This window comes from Oncorhynchus keta, chromosome 11 (genome assembly GCF_023373465.1).
Source record: "Oncorhynchus keta strain PuntledgeMale-10-30-2019 chromosome 11, Oket_V2, whole genome shotgun sequence".
Taxonomy (NCBI): Eukaryota; Metazoa; Chordata; class Actinopteri; order Salmoniformes; family Salmonidae; genus Oncorhynchus; species Oncorhynchus keta.
Window position 1 is genome coordinate 27,371,485 of NC_068431.1, and position 15,572 is coordinate 27,387,056.

At 44.2% G+C, this 15,572-nt stretch overlaps 3 protein-coding genes across 8 annotated transcripts in view; all 3 read left to right on the forward strand.

The window, feature by feature from the left end:
* LOC118389980 (ubiquitin carboxyl-terminal hydrolase 28-like) overlaps nucleotides 1-1,790 on the forward strand; it is a 34,040-nt gene extending 32,250 nt beyond the window's left edge. For all 6 annotated transcript variants that reach the window (XM_052529813.1, XM_052529815.1, XM_052529817.1 and 3 more), the window contains exon 26: nucleotides 1,072-1,790. In XM_052529813.1, coding sequence (XP_052385773.1) covers nucleotides 1,072-1,247 — 176 coding nt within the window. In that variant the 3' untranslated portion in view covers nucleotides 1,248-1,790. The remainder of the gene's footprint in view (nucleotides 1-1,071) is intronic.
* A 129-nt stretch (nucleotides 1,791-1,919) lies between these two features.
* On the forward strand, nucleotides 1,920-6,277 carry LOC118389981 (G protein-activated inward rectifier potassium channel 3-like). The gene is made up of 4 exons (XM_035780066.2): nucleotides 1,920-2,950; nucleotides 3,591-3,847; nucleotides 4,004-5,201; nucleotides 5,382-6,277. The coding sequence occupies exons 2-4, from the start codon at nucleotides 3,668-3,670 to the stop codon at nucleotides 5,573-5,575; spliced, it is 1,572 nt and encodes a 523-aa protein (XP_035635959.1). The 5' UTR covers nucleotides 1,920-2,950; nucleotides 3,591-3,667; the 3' UTR covers nucleotides 5,576-6,277.
* Nucleotides 6,278-6,736: 459 nt separating this feature from the next.
* On the forward strand, nucleotides 6,737-15,311 carry LOC118389982 (centromere/kinetochore protein zw10 homolog). The gene is given in 16 exon segments (XM_035780068.2): nucleotides 6,737-6,989; nucleotides 8,862-8,996; nucleotides 9,115-9,216; nucleotides 10,769-11,006; nucleotides 11,317-11,469; nucleotides 11,689-11,782; nucleotides 11,784-11,881; nucleotides 12,034-12,170; nucleotides 12,365-12,547; nucleotides 12,807-13,036; nucleotides 13,191-13,262; nucleotides 13,374-13,543; nucleotides 13,760-13,890; nucleotides 14,350-14,481; nucleotides 14,614-14,816; nucleotides 15,026-15,311. Coding segments are annotated over 16 exon segments (2,409 nt in total). The 5' UTR covers nucleotides 6,737-6,779; the 3' UTR covers nucleotides 15,147-15,311.
* Nucleotides 15,312-15,572: the final 261 nt, after the last annotated feature.

The following is a 15,572-nucleotide window of genomic DNA, read 5'->3' on the forward strand; positions in this document are numbered from 1 at the left end:
GTAAAGTATGGACATAACCTGAAAGGAAGCTCAGCAAACTGCCATAAAAAAAGCCAAACTACAGTTTGCAACTGCACGTGGGGACAAAGATCGTACTTAAAAAAAAATGTCCTCTGGTCTGATGAAACAAAAATAGAACTGTTTGGCCATAATGACCGTCGTTATGTTTTGGAGGGAAAAAAGGGGAGGCTTACAAGCCAAAGAACACCATCCCAACTGTGAAGCAAGGTGGTGGCAGCATCATGTTGTGGGGGTGCTTTGCTGCAGGAGGGACTGGTGCGCTTCACAAAATTGATGGCGTCATGAGGAAAGAAAATGATGTGGATATATTGAAACAACATCAAGACATCAGTCAGGAAGTTAAAGCTTGGTCGCAAAACAGGTCTTCCAAATAGACAATGACCCCAAGCATACTTCCAAAGTTGCGGCAACATGGCTTAAGGACAACAAAGTCGAGGTATTGGATTGACCATCACAAAGCCCTGACCTAAATCCAATAGAAAATTTGTGAGCAGAACTGAACAGCGTGTGCGAGCAAGGGTGCCTAAACCTGACTCAGTTACGCCAGCTCTGTCAAGAGTAATGTGCCTAAATTCACCCAACTTATTGTGGGAATCTTGTGGAAGGCTACCCAAAACGTTTGACCCAAGTTAAACAATTTAAATGCAATGCAAATACTAATTGAGTGTATGTAAACTTCTGCCCCACTGGGAATGTGATGAAAGAAATAAAAGCTGAAATATATAATTCTCTCTACTACTATTATTCCGACATTTCACATTCTTAAAATAATGTGGTGATCCTAACTGACCTAAGACAGTGAATTGTTCATAGGATGAAATGTCAGGAATTGTGAACTGAGTTTAATGTATGTAAACTTTCGACTTCAACTGTATAACTCTATTATAAGGCTTATAATAGCGTGTCTCTGTAGCACATTTTCCTCTCTCCTCTGTCTCATCTAATTTCGCACACATCTCTTACTCACATGGCGGTCTTAACCGTATTTTACTCCTCTCATGGAAGCTCTAAGTTTTTCTCTACCCTCTCACCCCTTCCACTCCTTTTCAGACTCCCTACAGGAGAAGCTGGGTGAGTTTCTGCCCAGGGTTCTGGACTGCTCAACAGAGATGGTGGTTCTAAAAGATCCACCAACAGTGCGCTCCAAAGTGCCCCACGACCTGTGCAGCCGCCTGGCCGCCATCATGGAGTCTATCACCAACACCTCTGTGGTCGCCGTCAAGTAAGGCCAAGGGGTCAGAGGTCAGCTTCTGAGAATAAGTGTCAGGGCCCGTACGCCAGCCGACGGCCGCTAACGTTTTTGTCCTGATGTAGAGTTGACAAAAACTGGATTTCTGCCTAGTATTGCAAAGCAGTTTTTTATATTACTTTTTAATGTGCTTTTACCACATTTTTCTAAGCTGGAAAATGTTGTAGATGCTGAGTGACTTGAGGCAGAGTTTATACGCTCATATGATACTCACAGAGACATCAAGGAGAGTTTGAGAGATTTCTTTATTATGCATTATTAAGGTATCCGTGCTTTGAACCTATGCAGGTGTGTTTTAAGAAAGTGAAAACACAAGAGAGTATTTTTATAGTTTCCTAGATATTTTACATTTATCATGATTAATTAGGATTGCTGTGAGCATAGAAATTCAGTTTCCTTTGTCCAAACCTATCTTGTTTTGTATTCTCTTGTTTATATATGTAATCCTTTCCTTCCACTCCTCTGATTTCCACTTGTTGAAACCTGTATTGACACTCAATAAACTTTAAAACTTTCTGTTCTTTCTGTCGTTCTTTTCTCCTTGCTTTGCTCTCTAGTCTTATTTTGTGTCTTTCCCCCTTTTTCAATCTATATTTCTGATATATTATGCAAACCTTTTTTCAATCTATATTTCTGTCTTTCACCTTAGAACACCCCTTGTCTCTCTCTCTCACACACACACACACACACACACACACACACACACACACACACACACACACACACACACACACACACACACACACACAGAGAGAGAAAACAATATTGATTGTCCAACGACCAACTTAACATTTCTGTACTGTGCATTGTGTTTGTTGTTTATTTGTCACTTCCCATGGTGCCATACTACTTCCTGCACAGCTCGCCAGCCCTGCTGACCCCATGAGAGGATTAACAGCTGACCTCCCTATGTGAGCAGAGGGAGGTGAGGGGGGGAGTGTGGGACAGCCCCCTCTGGTCCACAGCTGGACAGCAGGCATCCTGCCAGTTCGCCTTGACATCACTGGGAGAGAAACCACAGCACCAGCTTTACCACAAAAAAGCCATCCCGCTTGTATTTGTTTTTGATAGCTGCTTGTTCTCTCTCCAGTGGAAGATGATCCCAAACTGAGATCAACTACTGGCATCTCTATTCAGGTATGGTTTAGTTTGTTGTGTCTTTCTTTTGGCAGTTAGTTATGATGACTCTCCTTAATGTACAGACATACATACCTCCATCCCTTACTTTCCCTCTCTGTTTGTATAGTTTCCCAGGTTGTTCTAGCACATTTCGTCTGGTGTTGGTCTGGTTATAAGGATGTTGTTTTAAGATTGCAACTGAAAAAAGCAATTGTTTTACAGTATTATGTAACTTTTAGGAATGGGCTAAACATCTCACAATTGGTGAAGCCCATCTGTGTAAAATCAACACATTTACAAAGAAGATGTTGTTCAACATTAGCTGCACATCAAAAATGTAGCATCACAACTATTCTACAGATAAGGTGTAATGAGATCTCTAGTTTTTCCTGTACAGAAAAACATTCGGAGTGCAATTAGTACTGTTGATTACAATGCCTTGGGCGGTTCATGGTCTGCTGCACTCTGGAGTCAGTCGATATTGATGTGTTCCTGAAATCCTGCACGCAGCGCAGCACGTCTGCCGCTACGAGCTGTTTTGTCGGTCCAGTAGGGGAGAGAGTGAGTGACAACACATTACATTTACATTTACATTTAAGTCATTTAGCAGACGCTCTTATCCAGAGCGACTTACAAATTGGTGCATTCACCTTATGACAACACGAACAGAAACAGTGACAACAAGAAATCGAGATTTACCCTGGGTTTATTTGGCCACATCTGGGCAATTCTATTATCTAAGCCTTCGTAAGTAAGAGTAAAACCGTAATCTCCTCAAATCCATCACCATGCGCCTTGGTTGTTACCAGATTAATTTAGAGGATCAATCATAATCCCTATAGTTTAATTATATCCAGCAGAGACCGATGATATCACACAACGTAACTCAGATTGGTATGATTTGAAAGTTGTTGGGGGCAGGAGAGGGGGAGGAATGATGTAAGAATTTATCCTGAGGAGAGGGAACCATCTGTTGAAAGAACACCCTCAGTGTATCAGAGATCTGGCATACACCCACTGACCCACAGCTGGATTTAGCCTACTAACAATCCCTGAACTATGAAATATGACTGTCCATAATCAGGACATAAGGAGTTAAGTTCCACCATTATTGTGGAAGAGTTTCATTTAGTCTCTTTCCTCTGTAGTGGTGGTTGATAATTGTGTGGCAACTCTCAATCGGATTCTATTGCTTCAACAGGAATAAGAAATCAACTTTCTGGGCCCTCAGTAGTTCAACTGCTACACAGAGCACAGGAATCTACAGTAGTCTCGCTGATGGCTTTCACCATGATGTGCAGCAGGGTGACATTACACGAGCCCCATAACGGTGACTACAGGAGTCCTACGAGAATTGACCCCCGCCGGAACTCAATTCCACCAGCACAGACTCTCACAGCCAAACACCTCCCTAGACCACCCCCAGAATCAACATGCTTCACCCCATATCCAAAGAGGGTACCTATTGCAGAGAGTCAATTTTGTTCGTTTGTGTTTTGGAATATTGTTCAGTGGGTTGTGTTGACACTGGATACTGTTTCCAGCACAAATACATTGTAGATCATGTATGTAATGTATGAATCAGTCAATTAATTGTTCTAACATTTTTTTCAGGTTACAGCAAAAACCAACATGGCTTTGACAATGCTCGACTCCACAAGGATCTCTCTCATCCCCAACTCAAATAACAACAACTATGACAACTTCCCAGGTCTCTCACCTCAGCCAGCCTCTGCATCCCCCCAGCCACAGCCTCAGAGCCCAGGTCCCCATCAGGTTGTTGCAGGATTGATCAGCCAGGAGGTAGACACCTGCCAGTACATCATCCCAACTGAGGAGCCAGCCACTTCTCACCGCGGACGCCACCTCAAGCGTTTCAGCTCCAGGTGGTACTCAGGTGCTCCCTTTGGTGGCCCCTTTGGTAGCACCCGTAGCTCCGCCCATGGCACAAGTGGTGAGAACAAGCCACGCTGCAAACTCCTAGGTGACGAGAGGCCAAGTTATGGCACAGCCAACAAGCAGCGGCAGCGCTACGTCACCAAAGACGGGAAGTGTCGGGTTAACCTGGGCCCTATCGAGGACAAGAGCCGTTTCCTCTTGGACATCTTCACCACTCTGGTGGACTTGAAGTACCGTTGGTTCCTCTTTGTCTTCACCATGTGCTACGTTGTCACGTGGGTGGCCTTTGCCGAGATCTACTTCCTAGATGCCTGGCTGCGGGATGACGTGGCCCACGTCCACGACCCTCAATGGCAGCCGTGCTTCGAGAATGTGGACAGTTTCATCTCTGCCCTGCTTCTGTCGGTGGAGAGCCAGAGGACCATTGGCTATGGCTCCAGATTGGTGACGGCCAACTGCATGGAGGGTGTGGTTCTCCTCATGGCCCAGTCTATCATTGGCTCCATCATCGATGCCCTCATGGTTGGCTGCATGTTCGTCAAGATCTCCCGGCCTCAGAAAAGGGCCCAGACTCTGATCTTCAGCAAGCACTGTGTCATATCGGAGCGCGACGAGAAACTCTGCCTCCTCTTCCGCATCGGAGACCTGAGGGCGAGTCACATGGTGGACGCCAAGATACGAGCCAAGTTGATAAAGTCTAGACAGACCAAGGAAGGGGAGTTCATACCACTGGAGCAGTCAGAGATAAACCTGGGCTACGATACCGGAGGAGACAGGCTCCTGTTGGTCGAGCCACAGACCATCACCCATGTCATCAACGAGAGCAGCCCCTTCTGGGAAATAGGGGCTGAGCGTCTGACAAGGGAGAGATTTGAGATCATCATCATTCTGGAGGGAATTGTGGAGGCGTCAGGTTGGTTGGCTTTGAATATTAGAAAGTGACCTCAAATTATATCTAAAATCATTAGAAAAAAATGTAATGCCCTCATGTCTGTCACTGTAGCATAAGAGATAGATGTGTAAAGATGAAACGTCTCATAAATGCCTTGCTGTGCAAAATGTGGAAAAAAATGTAGTCTCTTCTGTGTTGTAGGTATGATATGCCAAGCCAGAACCTCCTACACTGAGGATGAGATTCTGTGGGGCCACCGATTTGAATCCTGCATCTCTCTGGAAAAGGGGTCTTATCGGGTGGACCGTGGTGCATTTGACAAAACCTTCACAGTACAAACCCCCACCCTTAGTGCTAAAGAGAAGAGTGATGAAAAAGAAGAGGTCCTCTTTTAGATAATAGAACTGTACTATTCACACTGAGCAAACAGCCCTTGTATTAAAATAATTTAAAGGCCAAGACTTCTTGTGAATACCCTTCGTTCCCTCCCCTCCCTGAGACAAACGTTCCTGTTGTCTCTAATATTGTGGACAAACATTCTTCAAAAGAGTAAGACTTATACATTAGCATGATAATCTTCACCCTCAACCAGAATTTGAACTGTGTTGACAGGGACAGCATTCATGTGGGTGATTTACACAGAAGTAAGTGTAGTAATGAGTATGCAGCCATGACTCCATGCTTTGTTAGATTACAATACTGTTTGTGTCTAGTTTATAGTTCATAATGGATAGTTGTAGTTCATTATGGATACATTTGTTAACTGCTACCTCCCAAATCATAGAAATATGGAGCCAATCATTATAGGTGTTGAAACTGCTTCCCTCTTGTTTTTGTCAGGATTTTTGTTGTTTTGAATCACAATGTCACATGTATTTCATAGTGATTGTGAATTCATGATGATGCAGTGATAAGGCCATAATGATTCAAACTGTGATACATTTGAATGATGTCAGTGTTGTTCAACTGTTAGATTTATTCTGTCCCTGATGTAAATGTATTACACATATCAGTCCTCTACAGTGCCTTAAAGTGTCCTCAACCAGAGTTTTCTAATATGGTTGCCTTTTGACATATTAAACTTTGATTTTATTCTTCTTCTGACAAGTCATGACATTTGTCCCTCAAAAAGGGAATCATTATTTAATAATGATAGGTTCCCCCTCATTCTATCCAAGAAAAAAGTGAAATACATCAAACACTGATTTAATCACATAAATGGTCCTCTCATTGACAGACTACAACTATACTGCTAATATATACTGCAGTTGCTGATTTGTTAATAGGATGGATTATTTATTGTCCATTTGGTTCGAAGGTAAAGTCGTCTTCTGCCTATTCCCCAACACTCCCAGTTGAGAGGCTGTAGGGAGAAGGCAAACTGCAAGATATTTAATCATTTCAGTATTACTTATTTTTATTGCTTCTTCTGATTTGTTCACTATTTCTCACTTTTAAATGGCAAATTTGGCCTAGGCGTGGCCAGAGTCTTGGGCATAGTGGAACTATGCTTTTGATTGGTTTATGTGAGTTGGTTTATTCAGCCTGCACAGTGCCTGAAGGGTTTGGGTGCTTCTAGCTAGCTAGCCAGTCAGTCAGATGTTCTCCAAATCAAACATAATAATAAATAATAATAATAATATATGCCATTTAGCAGACGCTTTTATCCAAAGCGACTTACAGTCATGTGTGCATACATTCTACGTGGCGTCTTTCGTGACAGAAGTCCTTGCTAGTTCTGGTAAACTTGAAAAAGAAGACCTCGCTGCTAAAATTAGCAAGCTATCACGGAAAGTAGAGGAAACTAAGGTAAACAGGCGAGTTTAGCTAGCTCACGTTAACTAGCCCGCGAAATAAAACAATTGGGCTAACTTTTATCACAAAGCGAACAAAATCTTGGGTTTATCGTTCGAACCCGTCTTGCTAGCCCAATCTAACTAGCTTGCGAACAGAAACCCCGAGGATGACTGGACTAACTAGCTAAATTAGCTAGCGAACATTACCCCGATTATGATACGATTTGCTTGCTAGCTAGCTACACAGAACAAAAATAAACGCAACATGTAAAAGTGTTGGTCTAATAAGCTGAAGTAAAAGAAACCCGAATTTTTACATAGCACAAAAAAGATTTCTCTCCAATTGAGTGCACAAATTTGGTTACATCCCTGTTCGTGAGCATTTGTGCTTTGCCAAAATAATCCATCCACCTGACAGGTGTGTATCAAGAAGCTGATTCAACAGAATGATCATTACACAGGTGCACCTTGTGCTGCCCAGACAATAAAAGGCCTCTCTAAAATATGCAGTTTTGTCACAAAACAATGCCACAGAGGGAGCGGGCAATTGGCATGCTGACTGCAAGAATATCCACCAGAGCTGTTTTAATGTTCATTTCTCTAATATAAGCCACCTCCAACGTTGTTTTAGGGAATTTGGCAGTACGTCCACCCTGCCCCACAACTGCAGACCACGTGTAACCAAGCCAGCCCAGGAACCCCACATCCGGCTGCTTCACCTGCAGGATCGTCTGACACCAGCCACCAGGACAGCTGATGAAAATGAGTAATTCTGTCTGTAGTAAAGACCTTTTTTTCTCCCCCCAATTTGGTAATATCCAATTGGTAGTTATTCTTGACCCATCGCTGCAACTCCCCTACAGACTCACTTAATAAGGTCGAGAGGCATGCACCCCCGAAACACGACCCTGCCAAGCCACATTGCTTCTTGACTCACTGCTCGCTTTACCTGGAAGCCAGACGCACCAATGTGTTGGAGGAAACACTGTCCAGTTGGCGACCGAAGTCAGCTTGTAGGCGCCCAGCCCTCCACAAGGAGTTGCTAGAGCGCGATGGGACAAGGAAATCCCGACCAGCCAAACCCTCTCCTAACCCATACAACGCTGGGCCTATTGTGCGTGCCCTCATTGGTCTCCCGGTCACGGCCGGCTGTGACACTGCCTGGGATCTAACCCAGGGCTGTAGTGACGCGATGCAGTGCCTTAGACTGCTGCACCACTCAGGAGGCTGTAATAATGCCCTTTTGTGGGGAAAATCTTAATTCCGATTGGCAGGGCCTTGCTCCCCAGTGGGTGGGCCTATACCCTCAAAGGCCCACCCATGGCTGCACCCCTGCCCAGTCTTGAAATCCATAGATTAGGGTCTAATGACTTGATTTAAATGGGACTGATTTCCTTATATTAACTGTAACTCTGTCAAATTGTTGCATGTTGTGTTTATTTTTTTGTTTGGTATAAATATTAGCTGTAAATCTAACGTTAGCTTTCTAGCCACAAGAAGTCGCTGTTAGCCAATTGCTTGCTATCTAATGTTAGCTTGGTGCCAATGCCACAGCCTTGTCTGTGGCAGTTTAGCAAGCTGACTACAGGCCAAGGATCATGCCAAAGTAGCTGTAGCAACCTAGCTTCTTGACAAGGTTATCGAGCAACGTGTTCTGAACAAATTGGCTTAGTAAGAAGCATGGTAGTTAGGTTACTCGTGGATATTCCACACAGAAACAGCTGTTCAGTGTTGAATGATGTCATGGTTGTCTTACTACTCTGCCCACATTGAAAAATAATATAGCTTGCTTTTTTATCAGGGGTATTTATGCAATGTGGTATAGCTTTCAGACTCTTTTCGTCATTGCCTTACACTTTGATTATTTCCCTCAATCTCACCATAGGAAGAGGTATGTGACATGATCAACAAGAGATACAATGAGTTTCTACCCAGCATGCAGGGGGCGGAGGTACTCATGGGACAGGCTGAAGAGGTTTCTAAAGAAATTGATGTCCTCAAAAGCTGCATTGAGACAGAGGTAAGCGTCATGAACCTGTTCATGAGTCATTGGCATCTCCTTTTGTTTTTGGGAGGTGTTACCGAACTGACACAGTTGGCAGAGACATACTATTAAAAATAAGTATGTGTGTTTACAGGTGCAGCAGAATCTACATACAGCCGTGACGGAATATGCCAAGCTAAAGCGGCAGCTGGAGAGAAACACTACTGTCATTGCCATGCTCAGGCACCTAGAAGAGGTAGCCTAAGTAGCTCCCCGCTGTAGCCCTACAGGCTCACAGTCATGTACAGTTATTTTCAGTTAAATTCTGTCTTGGGGCATACCATTGGAGAGGCATACAAGATACTTTTGTGTATATATAGTGTATGTGAACACCCCTTCAAATTAGTGTATTCGGCTATTTCAGCCACACCGTTGCTCACAGGTGTGTAAAATCGAGCACACCGCCATGCAACCTCCATAGACAAACATCGGCCTTACTGAAGAGCTCAGTGACTTTCAACGTAGCACTGTCATAGGATGCCACCTTTCCATCAAGTCAGTTTGTCAAATTTCTGCACTTCTAGAGCTGCCCCAGTCAACTGTAAGTACTGTTATTGTGAAGTGGAAACAGTTAGGAGGAACAACGGCTCAGACGCGACGTGGTAGGCCACACAAGCTCACAGAACATGACCACCAAGTTATGAAGCTCGTACTGCGTAAAAGTCTGTACTCGGTTACAACACTCACTACAACATTCGATACCGAGTTCCAAACTGCATCTGGAAGCAACGTCAGCACAAGAACTGTTCATTGGGAACTTCAGGTAATGGGTTTCCATGGCCAAGCAGCCGCACACAAGCCTAAGATCACCATGCGCAATGCCAAATGTCGGCTGAAGTGGTGTAAAGCTCGCCACCATTGGACTCCGGAGCAGTGGAAACACATCCTCTGGAGTGATGAATCACACTTCACCATCTGGCAGACCGACGGACTAATCTGGGTTTGGCGGATGCCAGGAGAACGCTACCTGTCCCAAAGCATATAGTGCCAACTGTAAAGTTTGGTGGAGGAAGAATAATGGTCTGCACAGAGCCCTGACCTCAACCCCATCGAACACCTTTGGGATGAATTTAAATGCTGACTATAAGCCAGGCCTAATCGCCTAACATCAGTGACTGACCTCCCTAATGCTCTTGTGGCTGAATTGAAGCAAGTCCCTGCAGCCATGTTCCAACATCTAGTGGAAAGCCTTCCCAGAAGAGTGGAGGTATTAATGCCCATGATGCTGGTGAGATGTTTGACAATCAGGTGTCCAGGTGTTCATGTAGTGTATTTGTTTGGCAACGCTTTTCCCACGTCGGAGAGTATATCCGTGGTCGGTGGACGGCTTGGATGAGGAAATCATTGTTTGCATTGCCCAGGAATGAATTAAATCCAATTGTTAGATGCAAATCTAATTGTTTGCGCGCACACATTAACAATTGGATGTAATTATTTTGTGGGCAACGCAAACAACGATTTCTTTATCAGTATCATCCACCACCTACGGATGGTACTCTTTGACTTGGAAAAAGCATCGCCAAACAGGCACAGGTACGGGTTAGCAAATATCTCGCAAGTTGGCTATATGTTATGGGCTACTCCCCACTGTAGCCCTAACCAGTTCCCCACTGATATCTACACAGTGCAGTATTCAGCCCTGTTAAACTGAATGGTGTTATTTATCATAATGCACAAATGTAAATGTCAATGCATTTTTACATGTCATACATTTTCTATCTTGTTAATTTTTATGTTGTTCAATTTAGTTTCACATTGCAATGGAGGAGTTTCACAAAGCCATACTGGAGAAGAAGTATGTAATTGCGGCCAAACAGTTAGAAAAGGCCCGCCACAGTGCAGACTCTCTGAAGGCGTGGAAAGGCTCTGACCTGCCCCTGCTGAGAGCACTCAGCTCAGAGCTCACTGTCCAGAGAGAGAACCTCATCTACCATCTGGGGGACGAGTGGAAGAGACTGGCCGTCTGGAAACTGCCTCCTTCCAAAGGTAAAAAGGGTACCAGGAATCATCTAGATTAGGGAAGACCTTGGATGCTTGGCCTCATAATGACATGCCTCAATTTCTTGACCATGAAGTGTTAGTAAGTAGAAAGTAGCCATTCTAGGGCAATTGTATTGAGGATAAGTAGGTTGCCTGAGGTGTGTCAGCTGCACTCCAAAGGGTACAACATTGAATCCTCCGATATAAATGATATTATCTCAAATGTGTTTTGTACGTTTTTATTTTAAAGGCGGTACATTGCACTTCATTCATGCCACCAAAGACACTGGTTCTGTGTGTCCATCCATCCTCTCAGAGCCGACGGAGATGAAGTCGTTCCTGAAGACGGAGCTCCAGCTGACCCTGGGCGGGACCAAGGAGCCCCAGCAGAGCCCTCCGCCTCTGCTTTCCTGTGTCCTCCAGGCCCTGACCATCCAGGGGGAACTACAACACAAGATCAAACTCTTCAGTAAGACCCAGTGTCCAGTCAATCAGTCAGTCAATGTTTTTCTTACTGTAAAGCTGACGGAATCAAATTATTTGAATACAGATCATTCTCTGTTTGTATTAGTCTGACTATTGAGTTTTAATAATCTGGAATGCCTCTCTGTTCTGTACATACACTGTGAGGCTGCTTCCATAGCACCCTGTTAGTCCATCATGAGACAGCCAGCCTCTCCCGCTCTAGGCCAGGTGCTGCTGAAGTACCTGCTGAAGCCCCTAATCACGTACCCCTCTCTGAACGTGGAGGTGTCGGAGCAGCAAGATGAGGGCACCCTGATATCTCCAGTTTGCCGAGACCCCCGAGGAGCACCCCAGCCCCTCACAGGTCTACACCAAAGTCCTGATGGTACTCAAGACCTTACACACACACCTGCTAGGTAGGCACCCTTGCAAATAGTCCTAATTGTTGGTCATTTAGCGCTGGTTGAGATCCTTTAGTCATAGAAAATAGGAAACCAGTTGCTATGCCAGCCACCATTTTAGAGCAGTACCATTGGCCCTATAACGACATGTATCTTTTGCTTTGCAGACGTATCAGTTGGTGAGAGAAAAGTGTCTGTGATACTCGGAGACCTGGTATGGCAGGATATGTCTCATTGCATCATCCATGAGTGCCTCCTGTACTCCATCCCAACCAATAGCTGCCAGCTTGAACAGTACAGTGCAGTATGTATCAAAGGCTAACCAAGTGCTCCAAATACACCTCTATACACTCAAACAATTCATTTTAAAGGCAATACAGTCTGTTTTATCAAAGAGATACAAATCCCTATATTTTTGGAACTAGTGACTTGATAGAGAACAAGGATATGTTTTATTCTGTCGTTCATTAATACCACCATATATGTTCTCACCCATAGGTGATTAAAGAGACGGAGGAGTTTGAGAAGTCCTTGAAGGAGATGCAGTACCTCCGAGGAGACTCCACCGAGCTGCTCAAGTATGCCCAGGACGTCAACTGCCACTTTGCCAGCAAGAAATGCAAAGACGTGATCGTGGCGGCGCGCAAGCTGATGACCTCCGTGATGCACAACACCGTCAAAGTGTGTTATGTTCTCCTGCAGTCTATCCATGGTCTTATCTGTGTGGTTTCTAATTATTAAGTACACTGACAATAGCCACGCAGTTGACACCTGATGTACAGTATGTGGTTTGATTGCCACGGCAACATCAGAACATACAGATACCCAGAGAAGAAAATAAATGCAGCTGGGACAGGTGAACTGCTTTCAATCTTGCACTGCAGGTAAATGCACAGAGGATATACTCGAATGTACTTCTAACATAATTTCCTGCCAACAGATCACCCAAGATTCTAAGCTTTCCCTCCCCATGCTGCCCAACCCTGGCTCTGGAGATATCAAGGGCAAACAGGGGGCCAAGAAGCTTGAGGCGCCCAGGTTGGATAACGAGAAGCAGCTGGGTGCGCGGACGCTGTGCCTGCCTGTGTGTCGCATCAGTGAGTCGGTGCAGCAGCTGATGGAGCTGGCCTTGCACACGCTGTCCGAGGCTGTGGGAAACTCCAGCCAATGGTACGCTCTCATGTTACGCAGCACCATGTTACCCACTGTCACTGTAGATGATGACATGATATTAACTCTTCAGCTTTAGCCCAGTGTTTCACTAAAGTTGTTAGTGTTGCAAAAATTACATTTTATTTCCTTCTCTAATTTTTGTCCCTCAAAGTGCTACCCAACTGTTCTTCACAGTGCGGAATATATTCCAGCTATTCTATGATGTTGTGCCTACATACCATAAGTGAGTATATTCAGTTTTCTTCTTTTATTTTTAATGCTGTTTATGTATAATCAATTTCAGAATGAGCATTTCCTCCTCTCTGTCTCACTGACTTCTCTCTCTGCTCTCCAGAGAGAACCTGCTCAAGTTCCCACATCTGGCGGCCATCCAGCACAACAACTGCATGTACATCGCCCACCACCTGCTCACCCTGGGCCACCAGTTCAGTCCACACCTGCCTGACCCCCTCAGTGAGGGTGCTGCCACCTTTGTGGACCTGGTGCCCGGCTTCAGGAAACTGGGTAAGGAAAGGAGAGTGTCCCATGGCTCGCCCAGCGTTAGCATGGCTTTTGTGCACACTTGATGGGCTTTTGTGGAGGTTGAGCTGTTTTTTGTTTTTGTTTTCAAAAAGGATAATGAGACCAGGGAGATATGAGTCATGTTCTAGCAACATCTCAACGCCAAAGTAGATGAAAAGCGAATGTACACTTCTAGCTCTGACTAGCAATATTCCCCAGGCGCTCATTGCTTCCTGGCCCATCTGAACGTCCAGAGAGCAGAGATGCTGGAGCGTCTCTCCACCGCACGCAACTTCTCCAACCTGGATGATGAGGATAACTACTCTGCAGCCAGCAAGGCCGTTAGGCAGGTCAGTGTTCAAGTAAACCGGCAATATCGCTGGAAGAGATGTGCGTATGATAACTAGCCACAAATATGGAATTATATCGCCAGTATTTTAAAATAGGTTGTCTCAAAGGGCAACTATCAGCCAGACATTCTAAAATGGTCAGTTAAAGGCATACTTCAACGAAAATGTTTAAGTATGCATGATTAGCATAGTAGGATGCCATTCATTTTTTGGACAGTGCTAATTATGCTAACTCCTGGCTGTGGCAAAAGTAAACGAAAGATTATTGTGGATGCTGGGCCTACAGACACAACCCAAGGTAAGAGGAATTTGACAAAAATATCAATGTTGGCTGAAATATCCCTTTAAGATTCAGATCAAAACTTAACAATGCTTGGCTTGTATCAAATGCACTAACAATTCTTATAGGATGGGGTCACTGTTCCATTACTGAAAATTGATTGATTGATTCTTTTGCAGGTCATCCATCAGCTGAAAAGGCTGGGCACCGTCTGGCAAGACGTTCTGCCAGTCAACATATACTGTAAAGCCATGGGGATTCTCCTCAACACTGCCATCTCAGAGCTGATTGCCAAAATCATGATGTTGGAGGTGAGGGCAGGCTCTTATTTGACAATGTAGCTTGTGTTTCTGCAATGATTTTACAGGGGGAAAATATAGTTAATCTTGGTTGAATGAGTGGGCTTCCTCATCCCATGGTTTCTATCCTATTTGGCTCTTTAGGATATATCCACTGAAGATGGGGAGCACCTACAAATCCTCTGTCAGACCATTATCGAGGAAGGACCCCCGGTGTTCATTCCACTGCCTGAGGAGAACAAGAACAAGATGTACCAGGAGGAGGTACCCGTTTACGTGAAGAAGTGGATCACCTTCAAGGAGCTGGTCATAGTGCTGCAAGCTAACCTGCAGGAGATAGTCGACAGGTACAAAAAGGAACTTCTCAGCTTGTCAAATCATCATTAAAGTTATTAATTTTCATAACAAAAAATTATGACAACTACAATTCCAAAAGTGTACACACGGCTAATCCATATAATTAACTGTTTCTTATTTGGATTACTTGTGTGTATGTTTAATTGGTATACCACTGAGTCCTCTTATTGGTTGATTTGTCCTTGTTTCCTGTCTGAAGGTGGGCGGAGGGGAAAGGGCCACTGGCGCTGGAGTTCTCTAGTTCCGATATGAAGAGCCTAATCCGAGCTTTGTTCCAGAACACTGAGAGGCGGGCGGTGGCTCTCACCAAAATCAAATAGACTCTCCTTTGCTCTCTTGCTTCCAACAAACGACCCCAATAAGCTGTACCACTTTCCTTCACTGCTGTGGAAAACAGTGTTCATTAATGTCTTTGTTTAAGCTTAGTTGTGAATTTAAATGCAATATATGCCATTGTATATCATAAAACAGGATTTCAAATACAATGTTGTGTCCAGCTTCTTTAAAAAAATATTTTAAGGTGCAATATGCAGAAATCAATGCCATTCCTGGTTGCTAAAATTCTAATAGTTTACCTAATTTCAGTTTGAGACAAAAATATCAAGTATACTGTAAAGAATCATTGTACCATCTTTCCCGCTGTGAAATATATCAACACCGTTATCCCAGAAACCCTAGACCCACTCTAATTTGCATACCACCCTAACAGATCCACAGATGATGCAATCTCTATTGCACTCCACACT